The sequence below is a fragment of the Pituophis catenifer genome, unplaced genomic scaffold, assembly GCF_029215685.1.
Source record: "Pituophis catenifer annectens isolate HBS135680 unplaced genomic scaffold, rPitCat1.0.hap2 SCAF_7, whole genome shotgun sequence".
Taxonomy (NCBI): Eukaryota; Metazoa; Chordata; class Lepidosauria; order Squamata; family Colubridae; genus Pituophis; species Pituophis catenifer.
The window spans coordinates 87,805,713-87,830,903 of record NW_027256887.1 but is presented as its reverse complement, the minus strand read 5'-3'; the positions used below and the strand labels follow the sequence as shown (position 1 = coordinate 87,830,903).

The following is a 25,191-nucleotide window of genomic DNA, read 5'->3' as shown; positions in this document are numbered from 1 at the left end:
TGTCGCGTCCTTCTCCGCGACCCAGTTAGGTGTGTTATGCAACAGGACCAGTGCAATTTTAAGACTCGGTGAAAAAATAAATGGCCCTCTCCGTGCTCACTGTAGTTGTTTACACACAAGAGGCCTGCTCTGTTAGTATTGGTGGGAAGGGTCTTTGGAGGTTCCTCGATTGGGTTGGGAATCTGGTGTCTGGGGCCCTTGGTGCTCTTCTTCCAGATGTTTCGTGACCTAACTAGGTAACATCATCCGCGCTAGGAGGAAGTGGGGTTTGCAGAGAGGAGGAGGAAAAAGGGAGGGAGAGGAGAAAGAACTAGTTTTTTTTTTTTTTTAATTTGATTTATATGCCGCCCTTCTCCGGAGACTCAAGGGGGCTTACAATGCGTTAAGCAACAGCCTTCATTCTTTTGTATATTTATACAAAGTCAGCTTATTGCCCCCACAATCCGGGTCCTCATTTCACCTACCTTAGAAAGGATGGAAGGCTGAGTCAACCTTGAGCCTTGGCGAGATTCGAACCTGCAGTAATTGCAGGCAGCTGTGTTAATAACCAGCTTAATAACAGGGTGCCTTAGACCACTGTACTACCAAGGCTCTACTGTGAGCTCCTTGGTGCAGAGTTTGGTTGCAGACGTTTCACTACCTAAGTAAGTAACGTCATCAGTGCTAGGAGGGAGTTGGGTTTGCAGAGAGGAGGAGGAGGAGGAGGGTGGAGTCCTTGATCCTCTCTTAGCTTGGTTGTTTTCTTGAAGACGTTACATTACCCAACTACCGGTAGGTAACATCATCAATGCTAGAAGAGAGTAGGCTTTATGGAGTAAACGGGAAGAGAAAGAGGAGGGGGAGAAAGGAAAGCGGGAGGAGGAGAAAGGAAAGCGGGAGGAGGAACTAGTGTGAGCTCCTTGGTGCCGAGTTTGGTTGCAGACGTTTCACTACCTAACTAGGGAACATCATCAGCGTTAGAAAAGAGAGGGGGCTGTGGGGAGGAGGACGACTGTGGAGTCCATTGTGCTCTGAGAGTTTGGTTGCTTCCTTGCAGACGTTTCATGACCCAGTTAGGTAACGTCATCAGGGCTCGAAGGGAGAGGGGTTACGATAGCAGAGACGGTTTTCACGAGCTCGTCTTCTTTTGCGTCCCCTCTTTCCTGGCTCTAGACCAAGCGAGCGGAGGCACGGTTGACTGGACCTACGACCAAGGCATTAAATACTCCTACACCTTTGAGCTGAGAGACGAGGGCCGATACGGGTTCCTGCTCCCGGCTAACCAGATCATCCCCACGGCAGAGGAGACCTGGCTTGCCCTGATGGTCATCATGGAGCACACGCGGGACCACCCCTACTAAGCCAGAGGGGCTGGGCTTACGGGCACGGCCACGGCCCTCAGCCCGCATTTGAGATTCACCCAGGGGCGTCTGATTCTTACGAAAAACCCCTTTGCGCATCATTGGCTCGTGCTGCCTTTGTTGTAATTGTAGCGTGGCAGAAGCCGGAGGTGGAGTCAAAGGAGGGACCAGCCTAGCATCCCTACGTAGTCGCAAGCGAATTAAATTTAACCTCTTTTGAATTTCACTGGCCCGTATTGAATTCCTAGCAGGTGCCGATAGGCGAGAAGATTCCTGTGCATCGGGTTTTCAGCAATAAAGCAGTTTTAATTGGAACGTTGTGTCTGTGGACCTGGTTTTTTTTTTGTGCCTGGCACTTTTTGAACTAAGCTAGTCCAAGCGACGGGAGATAAAAGGTTATTAAATCCTTTTATGAAGTACTCGAACAAGGTCTCATTTCAGGATTCAGTACCTTAGAATTGAATAATAAAGTTGGAAGGGACCTTGGAGGTCTTCTAGTCCAGCAGCCAAGCTTTTGGGAACCAGGGACCGGTTTTTCCACGGACCGGAGCGGGTGTGGTTTTGCATGCTGCCTGCATCCCACTGATGGGGCTTCGCTTGGGACCCTTGTTCTTGTCCAACCCCCTAAAGCAGGAAACCATATAGCATTTCAGACAAATGGCTGTCCAATCTCTTCTTGAAAACCTCCAATGTTGAAGCACCCACAACTTCTGGAGGCAAGGAGTTCCACAGACAGATTCTTCTCATTGCCAAGAAATTTCTCCTTACTAATAAAGGAGAATATTTGTGGCTCAGGGTTGACATAGGGGGGGGGGGGAGGCTCCTTGATGCTCTTTGAGGTTGCTTGTTTTCTTGTAGACATTTCATGACCCAACTAGGGAACGTCATCAGTGCTAGTAAGGAGTGCAGTTTGCTGTCAAGTTTATATTCTATTTTATTAGACTATTATTGAATATAAACTAACGGCAAACTGCACTAGTTTGGGTCATGAAATGTCTGCAAGAAAACAAGCAACCTCAGAAAGCATCAAGGACCCCACGTAAATTCTCCTTACTTCTAGGTTGCTTCTCACCTTTATTTTATTTTTTTAAAATTTATTTTATTTTAATTTAATTTGTATACCACCCTTCTCCCAAAAGGGACTCAATATAAAAGTTAAGATAACCTTGATTAGTTCACGAAGGTTGAGTTTTCTAGTGGTGTTTTGGGACTATTTACTTGGCACTTTCTGGCTATAGAAGGGAATACTTTTTGGTATGACAGACAGATGACTTTTAAAGGTAGTCCTTGACTTACGATTGGTCGCTTAGTGACTATTCAGAGTTATGACGGACCCCCTTAAAGGTACTTATGACCCGGTTCCAAAGTTACTATGGCCTCCTACTCCCCGCAAGTCACATGACTGCCTGTTGGACGCTTGGCAACTGACCTCCTTTTACGACCGTTTGCAGCATCCTAGTCAACTGACTCATGACATTTTTTGCTGAAAACTGACATTTGCTTTCAATTTGTCAGCAAAACTGATCCTAACAAACAGTGACTTCGCTTAACGATTGGCGGGCTTGCTTAACAACCATGGCGGTTACCTTAGGACAGCTGTATTCCCTTAACAACTGCTGCAGAAATGGTTGTTAAGATTGGGTGATTTGCTTCCTGACCATCATTGACTACCGTAAACTGAGGACTCCCTATATAGAGCTGTCTCCATTTTTATTTCAATGCTGAAATAAAAAAAGATATTCCAGCTTTAGAACAGTTTTTCAGTTTGGGCAACTTTTAAGACCTGTGGAGTTCAACTCCCAGAATTCCTCAGCCAGGATGGCTGGCTCACAAATTCTGGGAGTTTAAGTCCACGTCAATAGATGTTCACACCTGTGTCAGCATCTTGTCTGGGGAAACTGGATGAACCTGCTTAAAAAGAAAAGCACACCGTTCTGTATTTATTAAGAGGCAAATCATATAAAAGGCAAGCCAGGCACAGCACAAAAATGGAAGCCGCCACCGCCTTAATTAGCTTAAATGAGTATAAAGCATACAAAATCCACTGAGCAGGTCAGGTCTTCCAACAGCCAAGGTCCCTTGGGGTCAAGGAATCCGGGCGGTGGCATGATCCGTCCTTCTGCTACACCAGATGGTCCAGTCCTTTTGGGCAAACTTCAAAACACAGCATCCCGCCCATTTGTCACACCAAAGAGCAGGCTTAGTTCTATGAAAAGGTTCCGGATACGAGCCCAACGCTCGAGGCTTCTAGAGAGATTGTGGGTCTTTAGCGTCCAACGTTCTTTTCAAACCTCTGTAGAAGATCCACAGTTACTCAGGTAAAGCCACAACCACAGGATGAAACACGGCGTTTTTTCTGAATTGATTTCAACCAGCCTCTTTTTTTTTTTTCCCTCCCAAGAAATTGTGGGAAGAAAAAAAAAAAAATCACCGGCCAAGGACGAAGAGCCGTTTACTTTGGCTTACCAAGCAAGAGAAGCGTATGCAACGATTCCGATCAAATTTTCTCCGTTTTTCCCCAACAGTCCTGAAATCCGGAGTTTTGAAGGGTCATTTTCCTTGCATTGCTAATCTGCTTTCAGGACCTATTGAGGGTCGGTTACACCTGTGCTAACAATTTACATTAAATAACACACATTTTAAAAACAAAAGCAAAAACATAGGCACACCAAAACTCTAATAAAACACATGTGGATTCCAATTCACCTAAACAATTTACAGAAGTGGATTGAGTACATTTAAAAACAAGAAGGGAACAGAACAAAAGCCGGCATCAAACTGCAAACCTGGTCGTAATAAAGACACAACATTTACACAAACCTCGTCTCAAACAGCCAAGAAATTGCTACTGGGTCAGGATGGAAGGACAGTGGGATCAGGAAGCTGGAGAAGAGGAATCGCGAGGTTGGGGGGTGGGGGGGGAGACATCCTTGGGATCTCAACTTCACGACTTGTGGTGACTTGTCCTGCAAAGGAGCCAGCCACAGCCCGGAAGCCCCGATTTGGGATGCCATTACAGCCAGCCGCTCATCTATTCGTGAAGCATTTGCCCCGGGCACTAATTCAAATAACCGAATGGAAGCAAGAAACAGGCAATCATTTATGGGTGGTGTCTCCAAGCAGAGCCCGGTTTACGATAACTGAGAAGCAAATATCTCTGTAGCCAAAAATTATAAAATCTCACAAACAAGAGATGTTGGGGTCTGGAAATCAAGGAAACGCAGCACAAAATCAGGAACACGGACCCCCCCCAAAAAAATCCAATGACACCCAAAACAAAACCTTGCAAACCTTCTTCAGTCTTTTAAAAACCACACGATTAAGTTAATATAAAAATAGACATCTTACACAAATCTGTACAGAGAGGAAAAACACAGGGATGCTTATTGACGTCGGGGGGAGATAAATAGGATCGGAAGGTATAAAGCCTCAGTCCTTTTTAAATATATTTTTTCCTGAAACCATGAATACCACTCGGTCTGGGCATCGCCGAAAGGACTGCGATGTTGTTCTCCAAGGATGGCAAACACTTGGGGTAACTTGTGGGAAGTGGGGTGATAGGGCTGGTATTTTTTTTTTTTTTGAAATCTGGGCTTTTTTTGCTGTCTAAATTTGGGGTTTTCCAGTGATTTGTCTCTGGATCTGCTTTAGAAGATCCTGGAGTAGTTTCTCAACCTTGGCAGCTTTAAGGTGTGTGGATTTCAACTCCCAGAATTCCCCAGTTAGAATTCTGGGAGTTGAAGTCCGCACATCTTAAAGCTGCCAAGGTTGGGGGAAAAAACCCCACTGTCCTGGAGAAACAGACCCAGGTATGATAACCAAAGGGCACTGAAGGAGGAATTGTCCATTCTTGCTCATCACTTCTACAAAAAAAAAAAAAATCACTTGAGGTGGTTGAAACTCAGCAAGCTTGGCTTAGCGGGACAAGGGCAGCCTCATAGCAATGGCCAAGAGAGTCTTCCGGGCAGAGAGCACCTGGTGCAGGTGTGAGACAGAGATTTCCCCGGATATCCAAATGGGGATATTTTTATCTCCAAAGAATCTTATTTGGACCATTGCATGGGGAAACTCTTAATCCAGGAAAAATCTCTCAGGTGGGAAGTTAAGACTCTCCACTTTTGACCTCTAAGCCAGCGGTCTCCAAACTTGGAGACTTTTAAGACTTGTGGACTTCAACTCCCAGAATTCCTCATGGTTGGCTGGGGAATTCTGGGAGTTGAAGTCCACAAGTCTTAAAAGTGGCCATGTTTGGAGACCCCTGCTGTAAGCGGATGCACGTTTTTTTCAGCTCCAGCGGGGGTTAAGCAAAGGGAATGAATGAATCCAGCAGCAAATGTAAGGGGGACAGGGATTGGATGGCAGGGAGGAAGGGAGGGGTGCATGCCAGCTTCTAGTATGGAAAGAGCTCAGCTGAGCAGGCAGAGAGCAAAGACACTATGAAGATAGTATCCAAATTACAGCATTACGATGCCTTTGGGTGGCCTCTGGAGCAGAGACAGCTCCAACACTGATGGGGCCTCTTAGGTTCTCAGATTCTGAGCCCCCAAAGCATTGCTCCAGCGTCGGACAAATACTGATAAATGGCCAGGATTCTCGGGGGTGGGGGAGGGCAGAGAGGCTCTGACATAGTCAGCTGTGGCTCCTTTGCAGGGTGGACCCTTTGTCCTGCTGCCTCCACCAAGGCCAGCTGGCACCCTGGAGAGCTAATCCCAGGCCATGCCTGAAATAACCTGGCTCTCTGGCTGCTATTTCCTCATCCCGATTCAGCAGCCAACAAGGAGGAGCAGACAAGGGAGGAAGATGGGAAGGGATTGTGCAATTCGGCTCTAAATTGCTCTCTGAAGCACAGCTTCTTTCATCTTTTTAAGGGGCCGGGCTGGGGTGAGGTGGGGAGAGGGGGCAATGCCCATTTCCCCTGGTCTCCGTCTGGCTGTTCTGCGATGCGGCCCCTGATGCTGCTTTCCATTAGGTTTGGGGGAGGAAGAGCAGCTGGGAAATTGTGCCTGCCCTTCCTTGCCCGCCTACCAGTTTGGCCCATCAAAGGAGGAGGAAGGCAGGAGCACGTGCTCCCCCTCAGCCATACCCATCTCCCCTCCGTGGCTGCCCACAGCAGCCTTCCGGCTCTGGGGATGATACAAGGTGCAATTTAACTCAGTTCTTCCTGGGTGGTACAAGTGGGTTTTTTCGTTGGTACCATTGTTAAGGGGGCAGGGAATCAGCCAGGACGGGCGGTGGGTGGGTGGAATGGGCTTTTCCATCACCGGGGTGGGCCTTTCCTTGAAAAATCCCAGCAGGCCAAAGAGCAAGACCGTAAGATGGCTCCTGGCACCACTGCTTATTTTAGCCTCATCTTATTCTCGCCTTTCGTTTGGGGGCATCGGGGTGAAAAAAATCAAGATGGGGAATCCGACTGTGCCACCCAAGCCCTGCCTGCTTGTTAGGTGTGCCAGGCGTAAAAAAGAGGGGTGGGCTTCTCATTGCACAGTCCCAATCCCCTTAGCTTGACTTTTGTGATCGTCCTGTTCTCTTTCTAAGGCCCCAAATAGCTTTGGAGGCAAACCAGGAAAGGGAGCAAATTTTGCTCTTTTCCCGGTATATCCAAGGATTATGGGGAAGCTCCCTTGGGGGCGCGGGGGAGGGGTAAACAGCCTCTGAACCCCTTTTGCTGCACCCTGAAATTCTCCAGCTGCTTCGACCCAAACTCTGGTCCAATTGCATCTGCCACCCTCCGGACTAATTTTCCTCTAGTGCAGTTCAGTTATTCTGTGGGTCTCTCCAGAAGTTCTTGGTTGCCTGGGTAGAGTTAAATCGCACCTTTCCCTCTTTGGGTTTTTGGGGAAGAGGAAAGGCACGGGAACCCTCAGCGGGATTCAGCTCCCCCAAAACGTGCTTTACAGGCCCCCCCTCCCCCGTCCAAACTACCTTCCTAAAAAGCAAAGAGGGGCCGGGCCTGTCAGGTTAAATGGCCCTGAGGAAACGGGCCCTCTTTTATTCTCGTGAAAGGGTGCCGGGCTACCGCCAAGGCCTGCTCTGCAGGCTGCTGCTGCTGAGGGAGCGGGTGGTGAGAGGTGCCGTAGCCGGGTTGGTGCTGGGCAGGTTCTGGCTGCTCTTCACGGCGACGGCTTTGCAATCCCGGGCGGACGATCCGCGGCTGAGGCGGCCTAGGGAGAAGGGACCGAGAGGAAGGAAAGGCGATCAGGGCAACGGGCCCGTCTAGCAGTAGAAGCTGGGTTACGTGACCCCCGGGACACTGCAGCTGTCATAAATACAAGTCAGTCGGCAAGCGTCTCAATTTGGATCACGTGACCATGGAGATACTGCAACGGTCGTAAGTGTGGAAAACGGTCATCAGTCGCTTTTTCCTGTGCCGTCTTAACTTCGAATGGTCGTTAAGCGAACTGTTGTTAAATCGAGGATTATCTGTAGAAATCACCTCTCATTAACAAAGCACCAGGCAGGAGTTAGAAGGCACCACCCTTTTTTTGACACACACACACACACACACACACACACACACACACACACACACGCACGAACCAGCCAGAGTAACAATCCATTCTGGAGACCCCGGGCTCTCTGCTTTCGTCGCACAATTAAAAAGCCACATTAGGGACACTGCTAATTTTTCTATCTTTTTTTCTATACCACTTTTCGATCCTGCTCTACGGAGTGGAGAGTTGGGTCTCTGGCCAGAACGCCCCTTGAAGAGACTTAGAAGCATTTGAAATGTGGATTGACGGGCAGCCGTTACGTATAAACTGGCTTGACAAAATCAGAAAGGAGGAGGGGATAAGCCGCCTGGGAAAAGCCAAGGGAAATCATCAAAAGCGTAAAAAAAAGCAAAAGTTGGAATATTTTGGACATGGGATGCGACACCCGGAAAAATACGGCATCTTTCACTTAATCCTCCAAGGGAAGATTGAAGGCAAAGGAGGTCCAGGCAGAAGAAAAAACCTTAATGGCTTCAAAATCTAAGGGACCGGTTTGGACAAAACTCAGCCCTTTTTCGTGCTGCTGTTGATAAAAATAGGATTGCCAACGTCCGATGACGGATCTGGCACAAGAAGAAGAAGGGGCACTGCAACTGTCATAAATGAACGACAACAGGGTAGCCTTCCCAAATTGAGCCCTACCCCCATGTGCCAGCTACTACCCCGTTTGCTCCATGGCAGTGCTACCTCTGGGTCGATGGGAAGGGCAGCCCCAATGTATGTGCCAGTTGTCTGAAGTTGTTGCAGCTACACACCAGACCGCTCGCCTAGCACTGTAGCCAGGCCTGCCATGAGGGTCTTGTGGAGGGCAATGGGGTGGGTGTGCCAGGACCATTTGTTGAGAACCCTTGACAGCAGCCATGTTATCTGCTCCTGGGTGGGTGGTTGCGTGCGCTCTGAATCAGAGTTTGCCCTTCATTGTCTTTGGAGATGCTCAGTCGTGCTTTTTCCAAAAGGCAACTGGACTTCCTTGGCTTTTTTTCCTTGAAGACGTGTCGCTTCTCATCCAAGAAGCTTCTAATTGAAGTTTTTCCAGTTCTTCTTCAGTTAGAACCGAAGAAGCTTCTTGGATGAGAAGCAAAATGTTTTCAGAAAAAACTGAAAAAACCCAAAAGTCCAGTTATCTTTTCGAAAAGCACCTTTGGGACAATGTGTCCTTTTAACGCACAGCCCGTCGCGGCCTGATTGGACTCTATTTAAGCTTATTTATTTTATTTATTTATTTATTTTATTAAATTTCTATACCGCCCTTCTCCCGAAGGACTCAGGGCGGTGAACATCCAGAAGATAAAACACAGAGATACAAAATTTAAAATAGATTAAAACGAATTAAATAATTTGGCTGAATTTTAAAATACCCCATAATTAAACAAATTAAAAATTGTATTTAAAATTTAAATTTAAAAGAGGAGATGATTTAGGCCAGGCCAGCTTGATGAAATAAAAACGTTTTAAGCGCGCGACGGAAGGTGCGCAGATCCGGGATCCTCCGTATCTCTGGGGGGGAGCTCGTTCCAGATCGTAGGTGCCCCCACAGAGAAGGCTCTCCCCCTGGGGGCCGCCAGCCGACATTGTTTGGCCGATGGCACCCGGAGGAGCCCCTCTCTATGGGAGCGTTCTGGCCGGTGGGAGGCTATTGGTGGTAGCAGGCGGTCCCGTAGATAACCAGGTCCTAAGCCATGGAGCGCTTTAAAGGTGGTAACCAAAACCTTGAAGTGCACTCGGAAGACCACCGGGAGCCAGTGCAGCTTGCGCAGGAGAGGTGTTACATGGGAGCTTCACGTTGCTCCCATAACCACCCGCGCGGCCGCACTCTGCGCCAGTTGGAGCCTCCGAGTGCACCTCAAGGGAAGCCCCATGTAGAGAGTGTTACAATAGTCCAGACGAGACTGGCTTAGCACAAGAGCCTTGGTGGTACAGGGGTTTAAAGCACCCTGTTATTAAGTTTATTAAGACCAGCTGCCTGCAATTACTGCAGGGTTCAAATCTCGCCAAGGCTCAAGGTTGACTCAGCCTTCCATCCTTTCTAAGGTAGGTGAAATGAGGACCCAGTTGTGGGGGCAATAAGCTGACTTTGTATAAATATACAAAAGGATGAAGGCTATTGCTGAGCACATTGTAAGCCGCCCTGAGTCTTCGGAGAAGGGCGGCATATAAATCAAATTAAAAAAAAAAAAAAAAAAAAAAAGTTCCCCCCAGATCAGCCTTTCAGGAAGGGGGAGGGGGTTGTCTCTGGCCTTGCGGCTTCTCAAGACAAATGGAGGGGGGGAGGGAATGTCTTACTGGCAGGATCGCTGGGAAGCTGTTCCTCCTGCAGGTAGTACTGTATCTTTTGCAGATCCTCTGCGGTAAACCTCCACTTGTTTTCGGCGGTTTGGGGGAGGGGCGGCTGGGGGGTGGCTTTCTTCCGGGTGTTCCCAGACTGACTGGAGACCAGGCAGGAGGCCGGGAAGGAGCCGGTCACCAGGCCTTCGGGGATCTTCTGAGCAATGACTCGGAGACCTGGGAGAACGGGAGGATGATAAGATGGTAGGAAAGACTTAAAAAATATAGATAGGTAGGACTGCAGAAAAAAACCATGGCTACCAACCTGCCTTCCACTGAGGACCTGTCTATTGCAGGAGTCAAAAAGAGGGCTGTGAAAATACCTAGACCCCTCACATCCTGGACATAAACTGTTTCAACTCCTTCCCTCAAAACGACGCTATAGAGCACTGCACACCAGAACAACTAGACACAAGGACAGTTTTTTCCCAAACGCCATCACTCTGCTAAACAACTACATCTCGCAACCCTTGTCTTATGCCCTGGGATGTCAAACCACCTAGTAGGGCTGTATTACTTATTATCCTTCTCATCTTTCCTATTGCCTATTTGTGGCTTGTGTCTCATGATTTATGTTGACTGCTTTTATTTAGTATCCTATTATGATTTGTGTTGACTGTTTATTTGGTAGCCTATGACTATCACTGGGTGAGGTATCTTATGATTTATTACGATTGTATCTTATGATTATGATCATGATTTATCACTTGTTGCTTGTATGTACACTGAGAGCTTCTATACCGGAGACCAATTCCTTGTGTGTCCAATCACACTTGGCCAATAAAGAATTCTATTCTAATTCTAATTCTAATTCTAATTCTAATTCTAATTTTATTTTCTATTCCAGGGATGGCGAACCTTTTCGGCACCAAGTGCTTGCTGAAATGGGAGCGCAAGCGCTCGTGTCTGGGCCGCAACCTGGAAGAGGAGCTGCCCAGGGCGCATGTCTGCACTTGAAAATGAACTTTGGCAAGCTAATGTTCTGGGTTTCTGGTGCACATGCGCGCGTGACGATCAGTTAGCTGGCACTCATGCTCACGCAGGAAAACAGAAGACCAGCTCTTCTTCCAGTTTCCAGCACTGCTGCACACAAAATGGCCAGCTGATTGTCGTGCGCCAGAAACCCAGAAGAGGAACGGGTGATGCCGTGGGTGCCAGGCAACATGGCTCCGTGTACCACTTCGGGCACGCGTGCCATAGGTTCGCCATCACGGTTCTATTCTATTATTATTTTCTATTTTATTTTCTATTCTATTAATTCTAAGAATTCTAATTCTTTCTCACTCTAAAAAACTCCATCCAATTACAGGGATGGAATGAGAAGAGCCAGTCCCCTAATGCCAACTTCCTCGCCTTTCTCTTCTCTGCTTCAGTGGATCCCAGCTGGGAACGAGGTGGATCCTAAGGCCTCCGAGCCTTCCTACCTCCAGAAAGCATGAACAGGTTCTCGAAGCCCCTCTCGCACATGGTGCTGGCTGCTTGGCTGGCCACCCGCTCGTCATCGTCATAAAGGATGATAATCTTCCCGTGAGCATTTTTCTAGGGGGTGGAGGGGGTTAAGGATCCAAAGCTCTGTGGGGGTTGTGGCCCGTCAGCGGACTGTGCAGCTAGTAGCTGACTCTGACAGCGAGGAGGCTGGTGTGGTGCTTCCTCAGCAGCCTGTGCAGCTGGTGCTCGAGTCGGACAATGAGGAGGCTGGAGAAGATGTGGTGCCAGAGCAGGGATTCAGCCAGGACCTTCAGAACCTCCCATAAGTGAAGAGGAAGAAGAGGAGGAGCCTCTTCTCGATGCACGGGCGCACAGAGCTGTTAAAAGGCAGGAGTGACTCCTCAGGAGGAGGCCTCCTCGAGAGTAAGGCTTGGGGCTAATTGGCCACTCCCCTAGCCTATTTAAGGAAGGACAACGACTAATGCAATTTGCAGGAAACAACTTCGTTCACATTCCTTCGCGTCTTGATTCCAGAAACGTTTGATTCGGCTCGTTTCTGTCAGTTTTCCTGCAAATTGCTTCTGGGCATTCTGCCAACCGCAATAAAATGATGGTTCTCTGAAAGACTGTGCCTCAAAACTGAGTTATTATTCTTTGGATTCTTGTCGGCTGTTCATGAAGTTAAATTAACAGCCCTTGTTCAGAAAAGACTGATTTAAACTGTACGTGTGTTCGAACAACTACTAAGAAAGCTCATTAGTAGTCTTTAATTAGTAAATTAAGGTTTGTACGGACTTTGTGTGTGCCGCGTTCATTGGGGTCCGTAGCTGGGGCGGAACAGTGGGGAGAAGAGAGAGATGGAGAAGCAGCCTTCCCCGAGTCCTCCTCCCTCTGTTTCTGAGGGGTTCTTGGCGCACTCTGAGCTTGGTTGTTTTCTTGCAGACGTTTCATGACCCAGCTAGGGAACATCATCACTTCATAAAGGATACGTATTCCAAAATGCTGTTGGTGTAGGGATTCATCGTTCGGGAGAGAGTAGCGATGGGATAGGAGTGAGCTGAAAGGAAAGACAAATAGGCTAGAAAAAGGCACAAAGGAACCTGGGTCAAATAACAGAGGACGAGTCCACAGCAATAGGTTCTTATACGGAGATGGAGGCCGAGCTTCTACAGCAGGGCTCTCCAAACTTGGCAACTTTAAGACTTGTGGATTTCAAATTCCCAGAATTCCTCAGCCAGCTGGGAGTTCTAACAAGGGGCTGAGCAGCCTGTTCAGTCGGGATTGCAGTGTCCCATTGCAGGGAGGGCTGCCCCTTCTGTCCTCCCACAAAGTGGCCCCGCGGGGACACAGTGAGCAGTTCCTACGCCTTTTGTTCTGACCCAGCCTTCGCAAGTAGTGATAAGCGAGTAAAACAAACCCCTTTTTATAACAAGGCAGTAACAGTCTTTTATTCACGTGGATAAACAAAAAAATCAAACGTAATTAGTCCCAAGAAAACTGGTTCTTGCCAAGGAATCCAAATTGTTTGGTGTATACTAGAAAATGAATGGTTTTCTCTGACAATTGGCCCTTCCCAAACTCCTGCTATTTATTTCCCACCCAGGGAGGGGCTGGCTAGCGTCTACTTTTGCTTTTCCCTGAGAGACGGCTTATTGCTTTTCTTTGCTCTCCTCTCCTCTCCCGTGCATCTGGGATGGGCCCCATCTGTTCCTATCGCTCAACTCAGCTCAGGCCCCCAAGACAGCAGCCTCTCCATCTGGTGGGGGACGGAACCCTAACTCTGCCTCTGATTCTGCTTCTTCATCAGAGCCTTTCAAAGGCTCCGAAGGCGGCCCAGGCCCTCCCTCAACCTCCTCCTCGTCTGACTCTGCTAGCTCTGCTGGCAGCTAACGGGCCACAAAACCTCTGTCTCACCTCCCACAAGGTGGCACTGGTCGTAGGCATCTCGCTCTCGCACGTCCAGCAGCAGGTAAGGGCAGTCGGGATAAGGTCCGTTGTTGGGAACCGTCCCCTCCGTCTCCTTGGGGTCGCCTTTGCCCAGGTCCAGCTCACCTACCCCACTGATGACGCTGGGAGAAAGAAGAAACGTTATGAACCCTGGAATAAGGTTTCCTTGCTGGGTCTAAACTGCTGGCTTCTGCAGCTATCGGTATCGGAGAGAAAGTCTCTCAGGTGGTCAGCAGAGAGGAGAAAGTCACCCCCCACCCCCAAATCATAGGTGTTGGAGATTCTCACACCCCAAGGGCTGAGAATTTGGGCCTGTAGAGATTCTACAACCATCCAGGTCATGGTTGTCCCAAAGGTGCTTTTTCAGATGGCAACTGGACTTTCTGGGTTTTTTTTTTTTCTTTTGAAGACGTTTTTGCTAGGTAACATTGCCAGTGCTAGAAGGGAGCGGGGTTTGCGGAGAGGAGGAGGAGGACAAAACTCATTTAACAACTGTCTTGCTTAGCAACAGAAATGTTGGGTCCAATTGTGGCCATAAGTTGAGGACTACCTTGTACTGTCAATCTCTCTCTTCTAACTGGGTTTTGCCTAAGAACTGAGCCATCAAGGAAATACACATGCGAAGAGGAGATGAGAGAGGGGAGAGAGGGAGGGAAGGGGAGGGGAGAGAGACCTCTGCATATCGGATACCTCTGTAAGGTGGAGCGATAGGACTCTCCAGCTCCGGTGTTGTTGATGAACAAGATGGGACTGGCCGGTTTCTCCTCAGGGCTGCCTTTGCCGTTGGTCTCTGCTATCTCGAGACTGGTCTCTGCAGGAGCCGCGTCGCCTTCTGAAAAGGGGGCAAGTGAAAGTGCGGTACGTAACTCTCGGGGCTCACAACGAGAGGCTGGAAGCACCCCCAAGGCCCATCTCAGTTTGCTCCTCCCAGGAGGATTCTGTGGAGGGCTCGCAAGCAGGAGTCGGTGGCCCTCTCTTTCCCCACCACTGTCTCCTTGCCATAGGAATCCCTGGATCCAAAGATGAATATGGACTAATGGTCTTGAAATGCATCTGGGTTTTTAATATATTTATTGGTATCCCGCCTTTATTATTATTATTTTTTTACAAAACTCAAGAACATATCCATCACAGCTTCCTCTTCCTATTTTCCCCACAACAACAAAACAATCCTGAGAGGTGGATTGTGCTGGGAAAGAGAGACTGGCTCAAAGTCACCTACTGGTCTTTTATGCCTAAATCGGGATTAGAACTCACAGCCTCCGGGTGATTGGCCCAAAATCACCCAGCCAGCTTTTGAGACAGGATTAGAACTCATAGGTTCTATGAGTTGATTGGGCAAGAGTCACCTAGCTGGCTTTCATATCTGCAGGACTAGAACTCACAGTCTCCTGGGGGAGACTTTGTGGTCCAAAGTAACCCAGCTAGTAACTTTGGCACCTAAGGCGGGATTAGAACTCATTGTCTCTTGGTGACTGATCCAAAGTCACCCAACTAGCATTTGTGCCTAAGGCAGGACTAGAGTTCACAGCCTCCTGGTTTTTAGCCTGATGGCTTAAACCATTAAACCAATTGGCTGCCCCCATTCAGATATTATATCAATTGTTACATAAGCATCTGATAAGAGGCAGAGCAGAGGTTTTGCATACAGAGAATTCCATTTAAAAATCCCCCCAAGTTCCATAGAGGGACTCAGATGTGTCTCTGGCTTCAGGATGCAAAGCAACCATTTTGTATATCTAATCAATGTATGTAGCTGTTGTTTGACATGCAACCCAGAATGGGATAGAGGTGAAACACAGAACAGTACCAAAATAAAGTAGCACAATATAGATGAATAATTGTTAAATGTTTGTGTGCTTTATCTTGCTGTAAGCTGTTTGGAGTCGCTTTGAACTACATGACGGGCAGCAAATAAATTAGATAGATAGATAGATAGGGACAGACAGAGAAAGAAAGAAAGAAAGAAAGAAAGAAAGAAAGAAAGAAAGAAAGAAAGAAAGAAAGAAAGAAAGAAAGAAAGAAAGAAAGAAAGAAAGAAAGAAAGAAAGAAAGAGAAAAAGAAAAGAAAGACAGAAAGCTTCTAGTCAATCCCCTCCCATTATAGGAATTTAAAATAACATGAATTTAATTTGTAAGCCGCCTTGTGACGAGATGGGCAGCAAACAAATTTAATAAATAAATAAATACCATCTAATTTTTGGCCTTCTTCAGGTGGCCCTTTCAAGGTTTCATCCGACAGAGTGGCAACCTGAATCACCTGCAGGAGAAAGAAAGGGCAGAATCAGCCTAGCTCTAGTTACACAGGGGTGTCAAACTGGCGACCCATGGGCCAGATGAGTCGTGCGCGGACCACGCCCACCCCAGCTCTGCGGGAAAAAAAATGTCGCAAAAAGTCATGTGATGGCAACATGGCACCGCGAGTTTGACACCTGTGGCCTAATACAATGTTTCTCAGTCGTGACAACTTTTAAGGTGTGTGGACCCCAAGTCCCAAAATTCCCCAACTAACGACATTAAGAGTGCTTGTCTCTTTAGCAACAGCAATAGACTTACTGAACCTTCTGCTGCTTAATCAAATGTTTCTCAAGTGAGGGTATTTTTAAGGTGTCTGGACTTCAACTCCCAGAATTCTGGATTGGGGGGGTGGGGTGGGGATGCTGGCTGGGGAATTCTGGGGGTTGAAGTCCAGACAATGTAAGGCTGCCAGGGTTGAGAAACGCTGCTGTAGAAGTTGCAGGAGGACAGAGCCCACTCCCCACCCGGTTTCTGAACAGACCCCACTCAGCCCCCCTGAGATGGCCAGAGCTGGAAGGGAGGGGAGCATTTAATATTCATGGACAAAACCAGGAACATACCAGTTGGGCAAATGTAGACACTTTTAGCCTCTTGAAGAGCTCATCTTTCTTGTATCTGTAATCTGCAAAACAAAGAGGAGCATTTGGTTAATCAACTCAGTGGAGGACCCAGCTTTTCATTTCAAAAAACCTGGAATTTCCAGACAGTTCACGCACTGTTTCAGGCACAGGTCACCAGGAACAGGAGCTGAGTTCAAAACACTCCAGGTTTATTACATGCTACCTGTACACAAGAATCTGATTTGCTGATGGTCAAGCCAAATTGGTGCTAGAAAAGGGTCAAGGGAATTCATGGGGGGGCTGGACTTGGGTCTCTTATGGGAACGCAGTGACTCCAAACAGATGATGCATTTGACTCCGTCCTCTCGGGCTCTGTCTGCTCATCTTCTACAATCAGGGTCTCCAAAAGTGGCAACTTTAAGCCTTGTGGACATCCACCCAGCTGGATGACTTTGGGCCCCATCTCACTGTCAGCCCAGCTCCCCACATAGGGTTATTGTGGTGAAAATAGGAAGAGGAAGGAAGGCAGGAAGCTGGGTTTCAGGGTTAAGGCAGGACTAGAACTCCCTGTCTCCTGGTGATTGGCTTGAAGACACCCAGCCAGCTCTCATTTCTAAGGTGGGACTAGAACTTAATGTCTCCTGGTGATTGACCCAAAGTCACCCAGCTAGTCAGCTCTCATTTCTAAGGCGGAACTAGAACTCACCATCTCCCGGTTTCTAGCATCTGTCTTCATCACTAGACCAAACTGGCTCTCAATTTCATCCATTTGAAGCAAACTTGATAGCATGGGTGTCCAACCTTGGGAACTTTAAGTCCCGTGGACTTCAACTCTCATGTATGGCTGGCTGGGGAATTCTGGGAGTTGAAGTTCACAGTTCCTAAAGTTGCCAGGTTGGACACCTCTGCTTTCAATCTCTTTTAAAGGGTTTCTCCCCATTGCACAATTTAGCATGTGCCAAGCCCTCCCTAGGCTGACAAGCGAAGGCTTGATGAATAGGAATGATAAGAATTCCAGATAATATGAGCAAAGAAAAGAAGAAGAATTACTTGACTTATTACAGAAATGGATTTTGGCACTATTTACAAAAAAATCTTTCATCACCTGACACTAGACTAGCCTGAAAACAAGGATGATTTCCCATCAAAATCAGACCAACAACAATAATTTATTTATTTAGTGTATAGTTTAAATAAAGTGTCAGCAAATATATATATATATAAGATATGTGGACAATCAGACCAAGATATCTTACTGCTAAAAGTCCCATAAAAAATGCAGGCAAGCAAGCAAACACAATGATACATTTAGCAATAGCTTCCTGACTAATCACATATAAATCCTGCACCTTTGGCTCCAATATTCTAGCAACAATCATATATGTCTCCCAAATCTGAGACCTTCCTGAGACGCCCACTACAACAGCCATCACCCCAGCAGCCCAAAAATCACAGTTCCTCCCAAGTCCCCAGCGCAGTCTACCTGGAGCTGATTCAGAAGATCCGTTTGAGTTTTCAGACATTTTAAATCCAAGATGCAACGCCGGTTTTAAAAAAAAAAATCCTTTCAGATCGGCGGGAATGCCGGTTTTGCAAAAGAGAAATAATGTCGGCTTGTTCTTTCTTGGTTCTGTATGTCAGAGAGGCAAGTGAGGACGGCACCTGTGGGCACCTCGGTTTTGATTTTCCAGCCTTTTTTACGACTTGACTCAAGTTACAGAAGGAAGACAGAAGCAACCGTGTGTGGGGTTTTCAGATTGCCTCGTACAGTCTCATATATCCCTGAGAAAGCTCAGTTACCTAAAGCCACACACAAGGTGCTCATTCACTCAAAGGGCACACTTTGCCACCTAAGCAGAGTTGAAGCACAATGCAAGGCTAAGAGAAAAGGCACACCAGGAGTGCGGAGTAGAGAGTTCAAAGCAAAAACAAAAAACGGATAGAAACACAGCAAGGATTGTGACAGTGTCACAACAAACCACGGCTAGTGTTTCAGCACTCAAAAGCCCTCCGTTAAAAGGAGGATGTTATGAAACCAGCTCTTTCAGCCGAACGAAGCAGTCAGGATGAACAGCACAGAGGAAGAACACTTAAAAAGAAAAATACACTTTAACGAGGATACCTGAAGTTCTGCCAATATGACACAATAGTTCTAAAATCAAAGTAGGCAGTTTAGAAACCTCTTAAGATGTTTTTTGCAGATTCCATCAGGACCAGCCAACATTGCCGGTGGCAAAAAGACCGTAGGAACGGTGCTCGTAACGCCTAGATAGAAAGTACCTAGCGCCCATCCCTAGTTCATTAAGTCGGTTCCCATGCGCAAAACAGACACGCCCAAATTCACGATGCAGGAAATGTTAGCATTGTGGAGGAGGGGGTGGGGGTGAATTTTCTAGTTCTAATTAATGAAGGTGTGGCCAGATTATGATACCAAAGCACAGGAGTTAAATTATTGTGGGAAGATGACGGAAAGTTGTAAGATGGGTCTTCATGGCGCTTGTGGAAGGCTCAGGAGGAAAGTAAATGAATGAGGAGGAAACAGGAGGGGGAAAGAGCCAGTTTGGTGTAGTGGTAAAAGTCCTGGCCTAGAAATCAGGTGATGGTGAGTTCTAGTCCCGCCTTGGACATGAAAGCTGGCTAAGTGACTTGGGCCAATCATCAGGAGACTGTAAGTTCTAGTCCTACCTTATGCATGTAAGACGCTGGATGACTGTGGGCCAATCACTAGGAGACCGGGAGTTCTAGTCCCGCTTTAGGTATGAGAGCCAGCTGGATGACTTTGGACCAATCACCAGGAGACAAGGAGTTTTAGTTCTGCTTTAGGCTTGAAAGGCAGCTGGGTGACTTTGGATCAATCACCAGGAGACAGGGAGTTCTAGTCTCACCTTAATCACAAAAGCCGGCTGGGTGACTTGGGCCAATCACTCTCTTTCAGTCCAACTCACCTCACATAGTTGTTGTGACGGGGAAAATAGAAGGATGAAAGGGCTTTAGGTATGTTCACCTCCTTCAGTTACTTATAAAGTAAGAAAGGTTGGATAAAATTCTAATAAATGAATAAAAATAAAAAGTGTCTTTTTTGTGAATGTTCCACCAGTGCTTCCAAACTCCCAAGCAATTTGTAAATCAGTGGCCATGCTGGCTGGGGCATTCCACACATTTTAAAGTTGCTAAGTTTGAGAAACACTGGACTAGTCTGTGACCCCGTGATTATAGAGCTGATTTTAGACATTTGAGTTCTTGTTACGGTACTCACTTCTCTTGATCTCTTCTAGTTTTTCAATGTACTTGGTCATACTGCTACCTGTGGAAGAAAAGACACTCAGTAAGGCACTTAGGAAAGAGATGACAATCTTTACCCAAAACTCAGCTCAGCCATCTGTTTTTATTCCAAATCATTTATGTGTAATTAACAGGATTAGCAGGGCTGGAAAATCAGAAATATCCTCAGAACTGCCGAGTCTGGCTTTGGGTGCTTTGAAATATGTATTTATTTCTCGCATATTCCTCTCCAAAGTCCTCTGAAGACTTTTTTTCCCTTGCCTATTTTTGTCCTCTCAAGAATAGATTATGTTAATAAGGCTAAGAAAAGAAAGCCGACTTCAGGATTGGCCTTGTAAGCAGGTTATTTATTTTGCCAGGCGCACGCAGGAACCAATCAATATTTATTCGGTCAATGACCAGCAAAAATTATGATATTACCTAGTTGGATAATGAAATGTCTGCAAGAAAACAGCCAAGCTCAGAGAGCACCAAGGACCCCACAGTTGTCAATGTTGCTGTTGTTGTCTTCCTGCCTCCCCTCCAGCATTGATGTTGTTACCTAGTTGGGTAATTAAATGTAGGAAAACCACCACCAACTCAGAAAGCACCAAGGACTTCACAGTCTTCCTCCTTCTCCACTTTGCACGCTCCACTCCCTTCTAGAACTGATGATGTTACCTAGTTGGGTAATGAAATGTCTCCAGTAAAGGAGAATATGAGGGGTCCTTGGTGCTCTAAAAGCTTGGCTGTTTTCCTGCAGATGTTTCATTGCCCAAATGAGGTAACATCATCAGGGCAAGCCATTAAGAATATAAAGTGAGAGCAAATCCCACTCCTTACTAGCACTGATGATGTTACCTAGCTGGGTCAAGAAACGCTTGTAAGAAAAGGTCCAAGCTCATAGAGCACCAAGGACCCCACAGTCAAGGGCAACCCATTCCTGGCAGCCATTGTGGCCCTCATGCTCTGATCTCATAGTGCACACACTCTCTGGGTGAAGTCACAGCTTCTCACACGAAGTTCAGCGCTTGGATTATCAAATGAAAAACTCTTAAGCATTTTGCTGTCCCTTCAAACCTCTCCCCCCACCCCCTCAAAAAAGTAGATTTCAACTTACCGGTGTCAAGGCGAGTTTTTACATGCTGGTATTTAGGATTCTGTGGGATCCTTTTGGTCAAGAACTGCTTACCGGGAGGGGGAGAAAGTGAAAAGAAAACCATCAGATAATTACCCAGGAGGAAGGGAAAAATAGTATGATTGTGATATGCACACAACTTTTGAAAACGAAGACCGCAGAACCACCACACTAAAAGATGCATGATGCTGAAACACCCAAAATTGATACAGGTAGTCCCTGACTTACAACCATTCTAAGTTACAATGGTGCTGAAAAAAGTGACTTATGACCATGTTCCACACTTACAACCACTGCAAGTGACATAATCAAAATTGGGATGCTTGGCAACTGACTCATAGTTATTTATTTATGACGGTCGCAGTGTCCTGGGGGCCTTCTGCAATCTTCTAACAAGCAAAGATTCACCTTACAACTGTGGGACTAACTTAACAGCTACAGTGGTTCACTTAACAACATTGGCAAGAAAGGTCGTAAAATGGGCAACACTCTCTTGCTTAGCAAATGAAATTTTGAGCTCAATTGTAGTCATATGTCAAGGACTACCTGTGTACACTCTCTCTCTCTCCCTCTCTCCTGTGTGTGTGTATACACACACCCCTCAGTTGCATCCTAATATTTTCCTCTTGGGGAAGCAGTATCTGCTGTTCCTCCCCAACGTCTACAATTCCAGCATGTCGAGGAAAAAAAAGAAAAGACAGCCTATTATGTTTTCACACATTACACTGAACCATAATCCAATCTGTTTGGTTTCATTTGCCAGGGTTTTTTTTTTATTTTTGATTGGCAATTTATTTCTTTTTTCAATGGATTAATTTTATTCACGGGGAATCCAAATGTATAATGCTGCCTCACAGTGCTCAACTATCTTCTAAACGGGGGAAGCCAGATTCACTTAACTGTGTGATTCACTTAATAGCGGCAGTGATTCACTTAACAACCACAGCAAAAAAAGAAGTTAATAAAATCGTCATGACTCATTTAAAAATCACCTCACTTACCAATGGAAATTTTGCTCCCAACTGTGGCCATAAACTGAGGACTACCTGTATCTAATTGCTCTGGACTTCCTATGTCAATGAAGACTACATCATCCAGGACAAAAGTATCTAAAAGAGATGAAATCATGGCAACTAGACCAAAGTTTGTTAATCTGAGACATTTTGTTACTCCTCTACGTAATTTCATTAGTCAAAATAAAAAATTATGTAGTTAGGCAAAGAGTCTCTGACTTTGGTCCAGTTGCCATGATTTAACCTTTTTAAGATACTTTGGGCTTAGTGTTGAATAAAACCCTGTTACAATTTGCTTAACAATCCTGATTTCACAATACTTGTGCAAACAAATCAAGCTAAGGGGTTAGACTCAGGGGTAAAATCCAGCAGGTTCTGGAGAACCGGTAGCAGAAATTTTGAGTAGTTCGGAGAACCGGTGGCCCCAGAGTGGAGTGGGAATGGAGATTTTGCAATATCCTTCCCCTGCCACGCCCACCAAGCCACACCACACCCACCAAGCCACCAGTAGTAAAAAAATTAGAATTCCACCACTGGAGACTACATTGCTAAACTTGGTTAGTTCTAATCCTTTTTTTGTGTGTGTAGCTTATATGTTGTATAAAGCTGCATATTTGGTTAAATTTTGGCTCAGTATATTGCATCAACTAAAAAACTGGTTAATTGAGTTAATCTAGTGTGTTTCTTGATGCCAATCAGCATGCATAAAAGGCATTCCCAGAAAGAGGAAAACTGTAATTTCAGGGCCTCTCACAGGGAGATACCTGGCCTCATGCCACCTATACTATCTTGGTACTACCCTGCCAAATATATTACTACAGCCGTGGGAATTAAATTTCAACATATCTCAAGCAAACCAGGTTAGTCTACTTTCCGCTTAAGAATTTCAATTTCAGGAAGGTCTACCACCATCCAATTTCTGGAGGACAGAATTCACAGATGAATTAAATAATTAATAAAAAGAGTTGTGAAGGTGCTTTCTTTTTTTCTTCAAAAGGCAACTGGACTTGCTGGTTTTTCTTTGAAGACATTTTGCTTCCCATCCAAGAAGCTTCTTCAGCTCTGACTGGATGGTGGGGAAGGAAAGGATTAAAACTTCTTGTAGACAGCTCGTCACTTGCAGCCATTTTAGAGAGCCGTTGAGGCCACTTGGAGGTTTATCTCTGTCCTCCCTCCAAGTGGCCTCAACGACTCTCTAAAATGGCTGCAAGTGACCAGGTGATTCAAAGTCAGGCTCTCCAGCCCAAATAGCTGAGCTGCAGGATCTAAGGAGCTTCTACTCTTCAAGGAGAACATTTGTAGCTCAGGGTTGACATGCTGCTCTCTGAGCTTGCTTGTTTTCTTGCAGACGTTTCATGACCCAACTAGGTAACATCATCAGTGCTACTAAGGAGTGTGGTTTGCTGTCAGTTTATATTCTGGTGGCTTGCCCTTTCAGTGTTGGTGTGAGTCATCTTAGAGGTTCCTTGGTTGGGCTGTTTACTGTTGGCTCTTTGGCAGTTTCTTGATTGTGATATTGTTTACTTGATTGTGGGTCTGATGTTAACCTTGGAGTTAATGTCGCAAAGGTGCTCTTTTTTTTCCCAAGAGGCAACTGGTTTTTCGTTGAAGACGTTTCGCTTCTCATCCAAGAAGCTTCTTCAGCTTCTGACAAGCAAAGTCTCGGAGGGGGGGGGAGCCAGATTCACTTAAAAACCAGGTTACTCACTTATCAACTGCCGCCATTCACTTCACAACTGTGGCAAGAGAGGTCGTAAAATGGTCGCAAAACCCACTCAACGAATATTTTACTTAACAACGGAAATCTGGATGTTCTGCTCCGGAGACCACAAAGCCCCCACCCACTCACGACTGTGGTTTTTTGCGTCTGAAGTTATGTCGGCATGTTAAAGCGACGTATGAGCAGTCCTCGCACTTAACGACTGTCGCAGCATCCCGACGGTGATCAAAATTCAGATTCTTGTCGACCGATTCACATTTATGACCGTTGTGTCTCGGGGTGATGTGATCCCCTTTTCCGACAGGTAAAGTCAGTGGGGTCATTAAGTGAATCTCACCCCCCCACACACACACACTGACTTTGCTTGTCTGAAGCAGTTGCCAAGCGTCCAGAATTCAACCCTGCAAAGGTGGGGATGCAGCAACGGTCATAAGTGCGAGGATCGAGGCTCCTAAGTCCCTTTTCACAGTGCCAATGTAACTTCGAACACCCAGGATTTACCTGTATTCCTCCTCCTCCCCTCCCCCCCCCCACCCGCTCTTCATCCAGGGAGGCTCTTTTGAGTGATTTGGAGCCGGTCCCTCTCAACCCGGCCTACCTCGCAGGGTTGTTGTAATGGCAAAGAAAGCCAGGAGGGCTACTTATGAGCCTGAAGCCCCTAGAAATGGGCTAAATAGAGCCATATTTATATAAAAGGCCCAATAATAGTTGTTTTAAATTCCAATCCCGATTTTTTGCGCTAAATTCCCATTTTTCTGGCTGAGTTTATTGCCGCCCCCCCCATTCAGAAGCACTAGAAACGCATAAATATAAGAAAAGGGGCCCAATGTTTGATTGACAGCCCCCTCACCGACTCCCTCAGGATACTGGGGACCCCCCCCACAGCGACGAGGCCTGAGGGAGGGGGCTTCTCTAGGGCCTCTTCAGGGCCTTCCCGGTTTGGGGGACCCCCTCAGACCTCCCCCCCTTAAACCGAGGTCACGTGCCTCCTCCCCCGCCCTCTGGGAAGCCCCCTCACGACCCCCCCGGCGGCCCCCCATTTTCACCTCAGGGTCGCCGATGCGCCTCCTCGCCGACATCCTGCCCAACTGTCAGCCTCGCGCACGCCCCGCCCCTCCGCCGGGCCCGCGCGCCCTCGCCAAGCCAATCCGCGCCTGCCTTCAGACCATCCCTCCCTTCCGATTGGCCGGTCCCCGCGCCCATCCGCGCTCTCTCCTCCCCCTCCTTCCGAGCGCTGTTGCCAAGTCGGTCGCCGCCCCCACCCCCACGCCCGCGGATTTTAAAAGTCCCGGTTCGGCTTTCTCTTTTCGCGCGTGCGCGTTGCGGCCCACGAGGCTCAAGGCGAGCGTCGGCGGTTTCCCCGGGTGACGAGAGACGCCTCCGCGCGTCTTGGTTCGGGTTTTGTTTTTTTTTTTTATAATGTTTTGGGTTCCTTTCCGAGCGGCGCTGAGGCGGGATTGTGACGTAACAGGGGCTCTGGAAACGCTTCACCGCGGTGTCCTTCCGCTGAGGGGGTCTGCACGGGAGGGGCGGGGCTCGGAGGAGAAGAAGTAGTGCCTTTGTTCCAACACGCGTTTTCCTCCTTTCTGCGCTCACACGTGTTCTGTGGGGTGCAGCTCACCCGCGTGGCTGCATTCAAAACTCGAGAGGACCTTGATGTTTTCCCCTTA

General features: G+C 47.1%; 2 protein-coding genes across 2 annotated transcripts in view; one reads left to right on the top strand and one right to left on the bottom strand.

Annotated features, from left to right (window-relative positions):
- LOC139319158 (carboxypeptidase A1-like) overlaps nucleotides 1–1,340 on the top strand; it is a 15,316-nt gene extending 13,976 nt beyond the window's left edge. The window contains exon 11 of the mRNA XM_070946863.1: nucleotides 1,153–1,340. Coding sequence (XP_070802964.1) covers nucleotides 1,153–1,340 — 188 coding nt within the window. The remainder of the gene's footprint in view (nucleotides 1–1,152) is intronic.
- Nucleotides 1,341–7,299: 5,959 nt separating this feature from the next.
- On the bottom strand, nucleotides 7,300–24,619 carry CEP41 (centrosomal protein 41). Its single transcript, XM_070947336.1, has 11 exons — nucleotides 24,568–24,619; nucleotides 20,771–20,834; nucleotides 19,646–19,693; nucleotides 16,390–16,451; nucleotides 15,722–15,791; nucleotides 14,222–14,363; nucleotides 13,499–13,653; nucleotides 12,574–12,641; nucleotides 11,581–11,695; nucleotides 10,115–10,333; nucleotides 7,300–7,501 (listed from the first exon to the last, which is right to left on the bottom strand). The coding sequence occupies exons 1-11, from the start codon at nucleotides 24,598–24,600 to the stop codon at nucleotides 7,353–7,355; spliced, it is 1,125 nt and encodes a 374-aa protein (XP_070803437.1). The 5' UTR covers nucleotides 24,601–24,619; the 3' UTR covers nucleotides 7,300–7,352.
- Nucleotides 24,620–25,191: the final 572 nt, after the last annotated feature.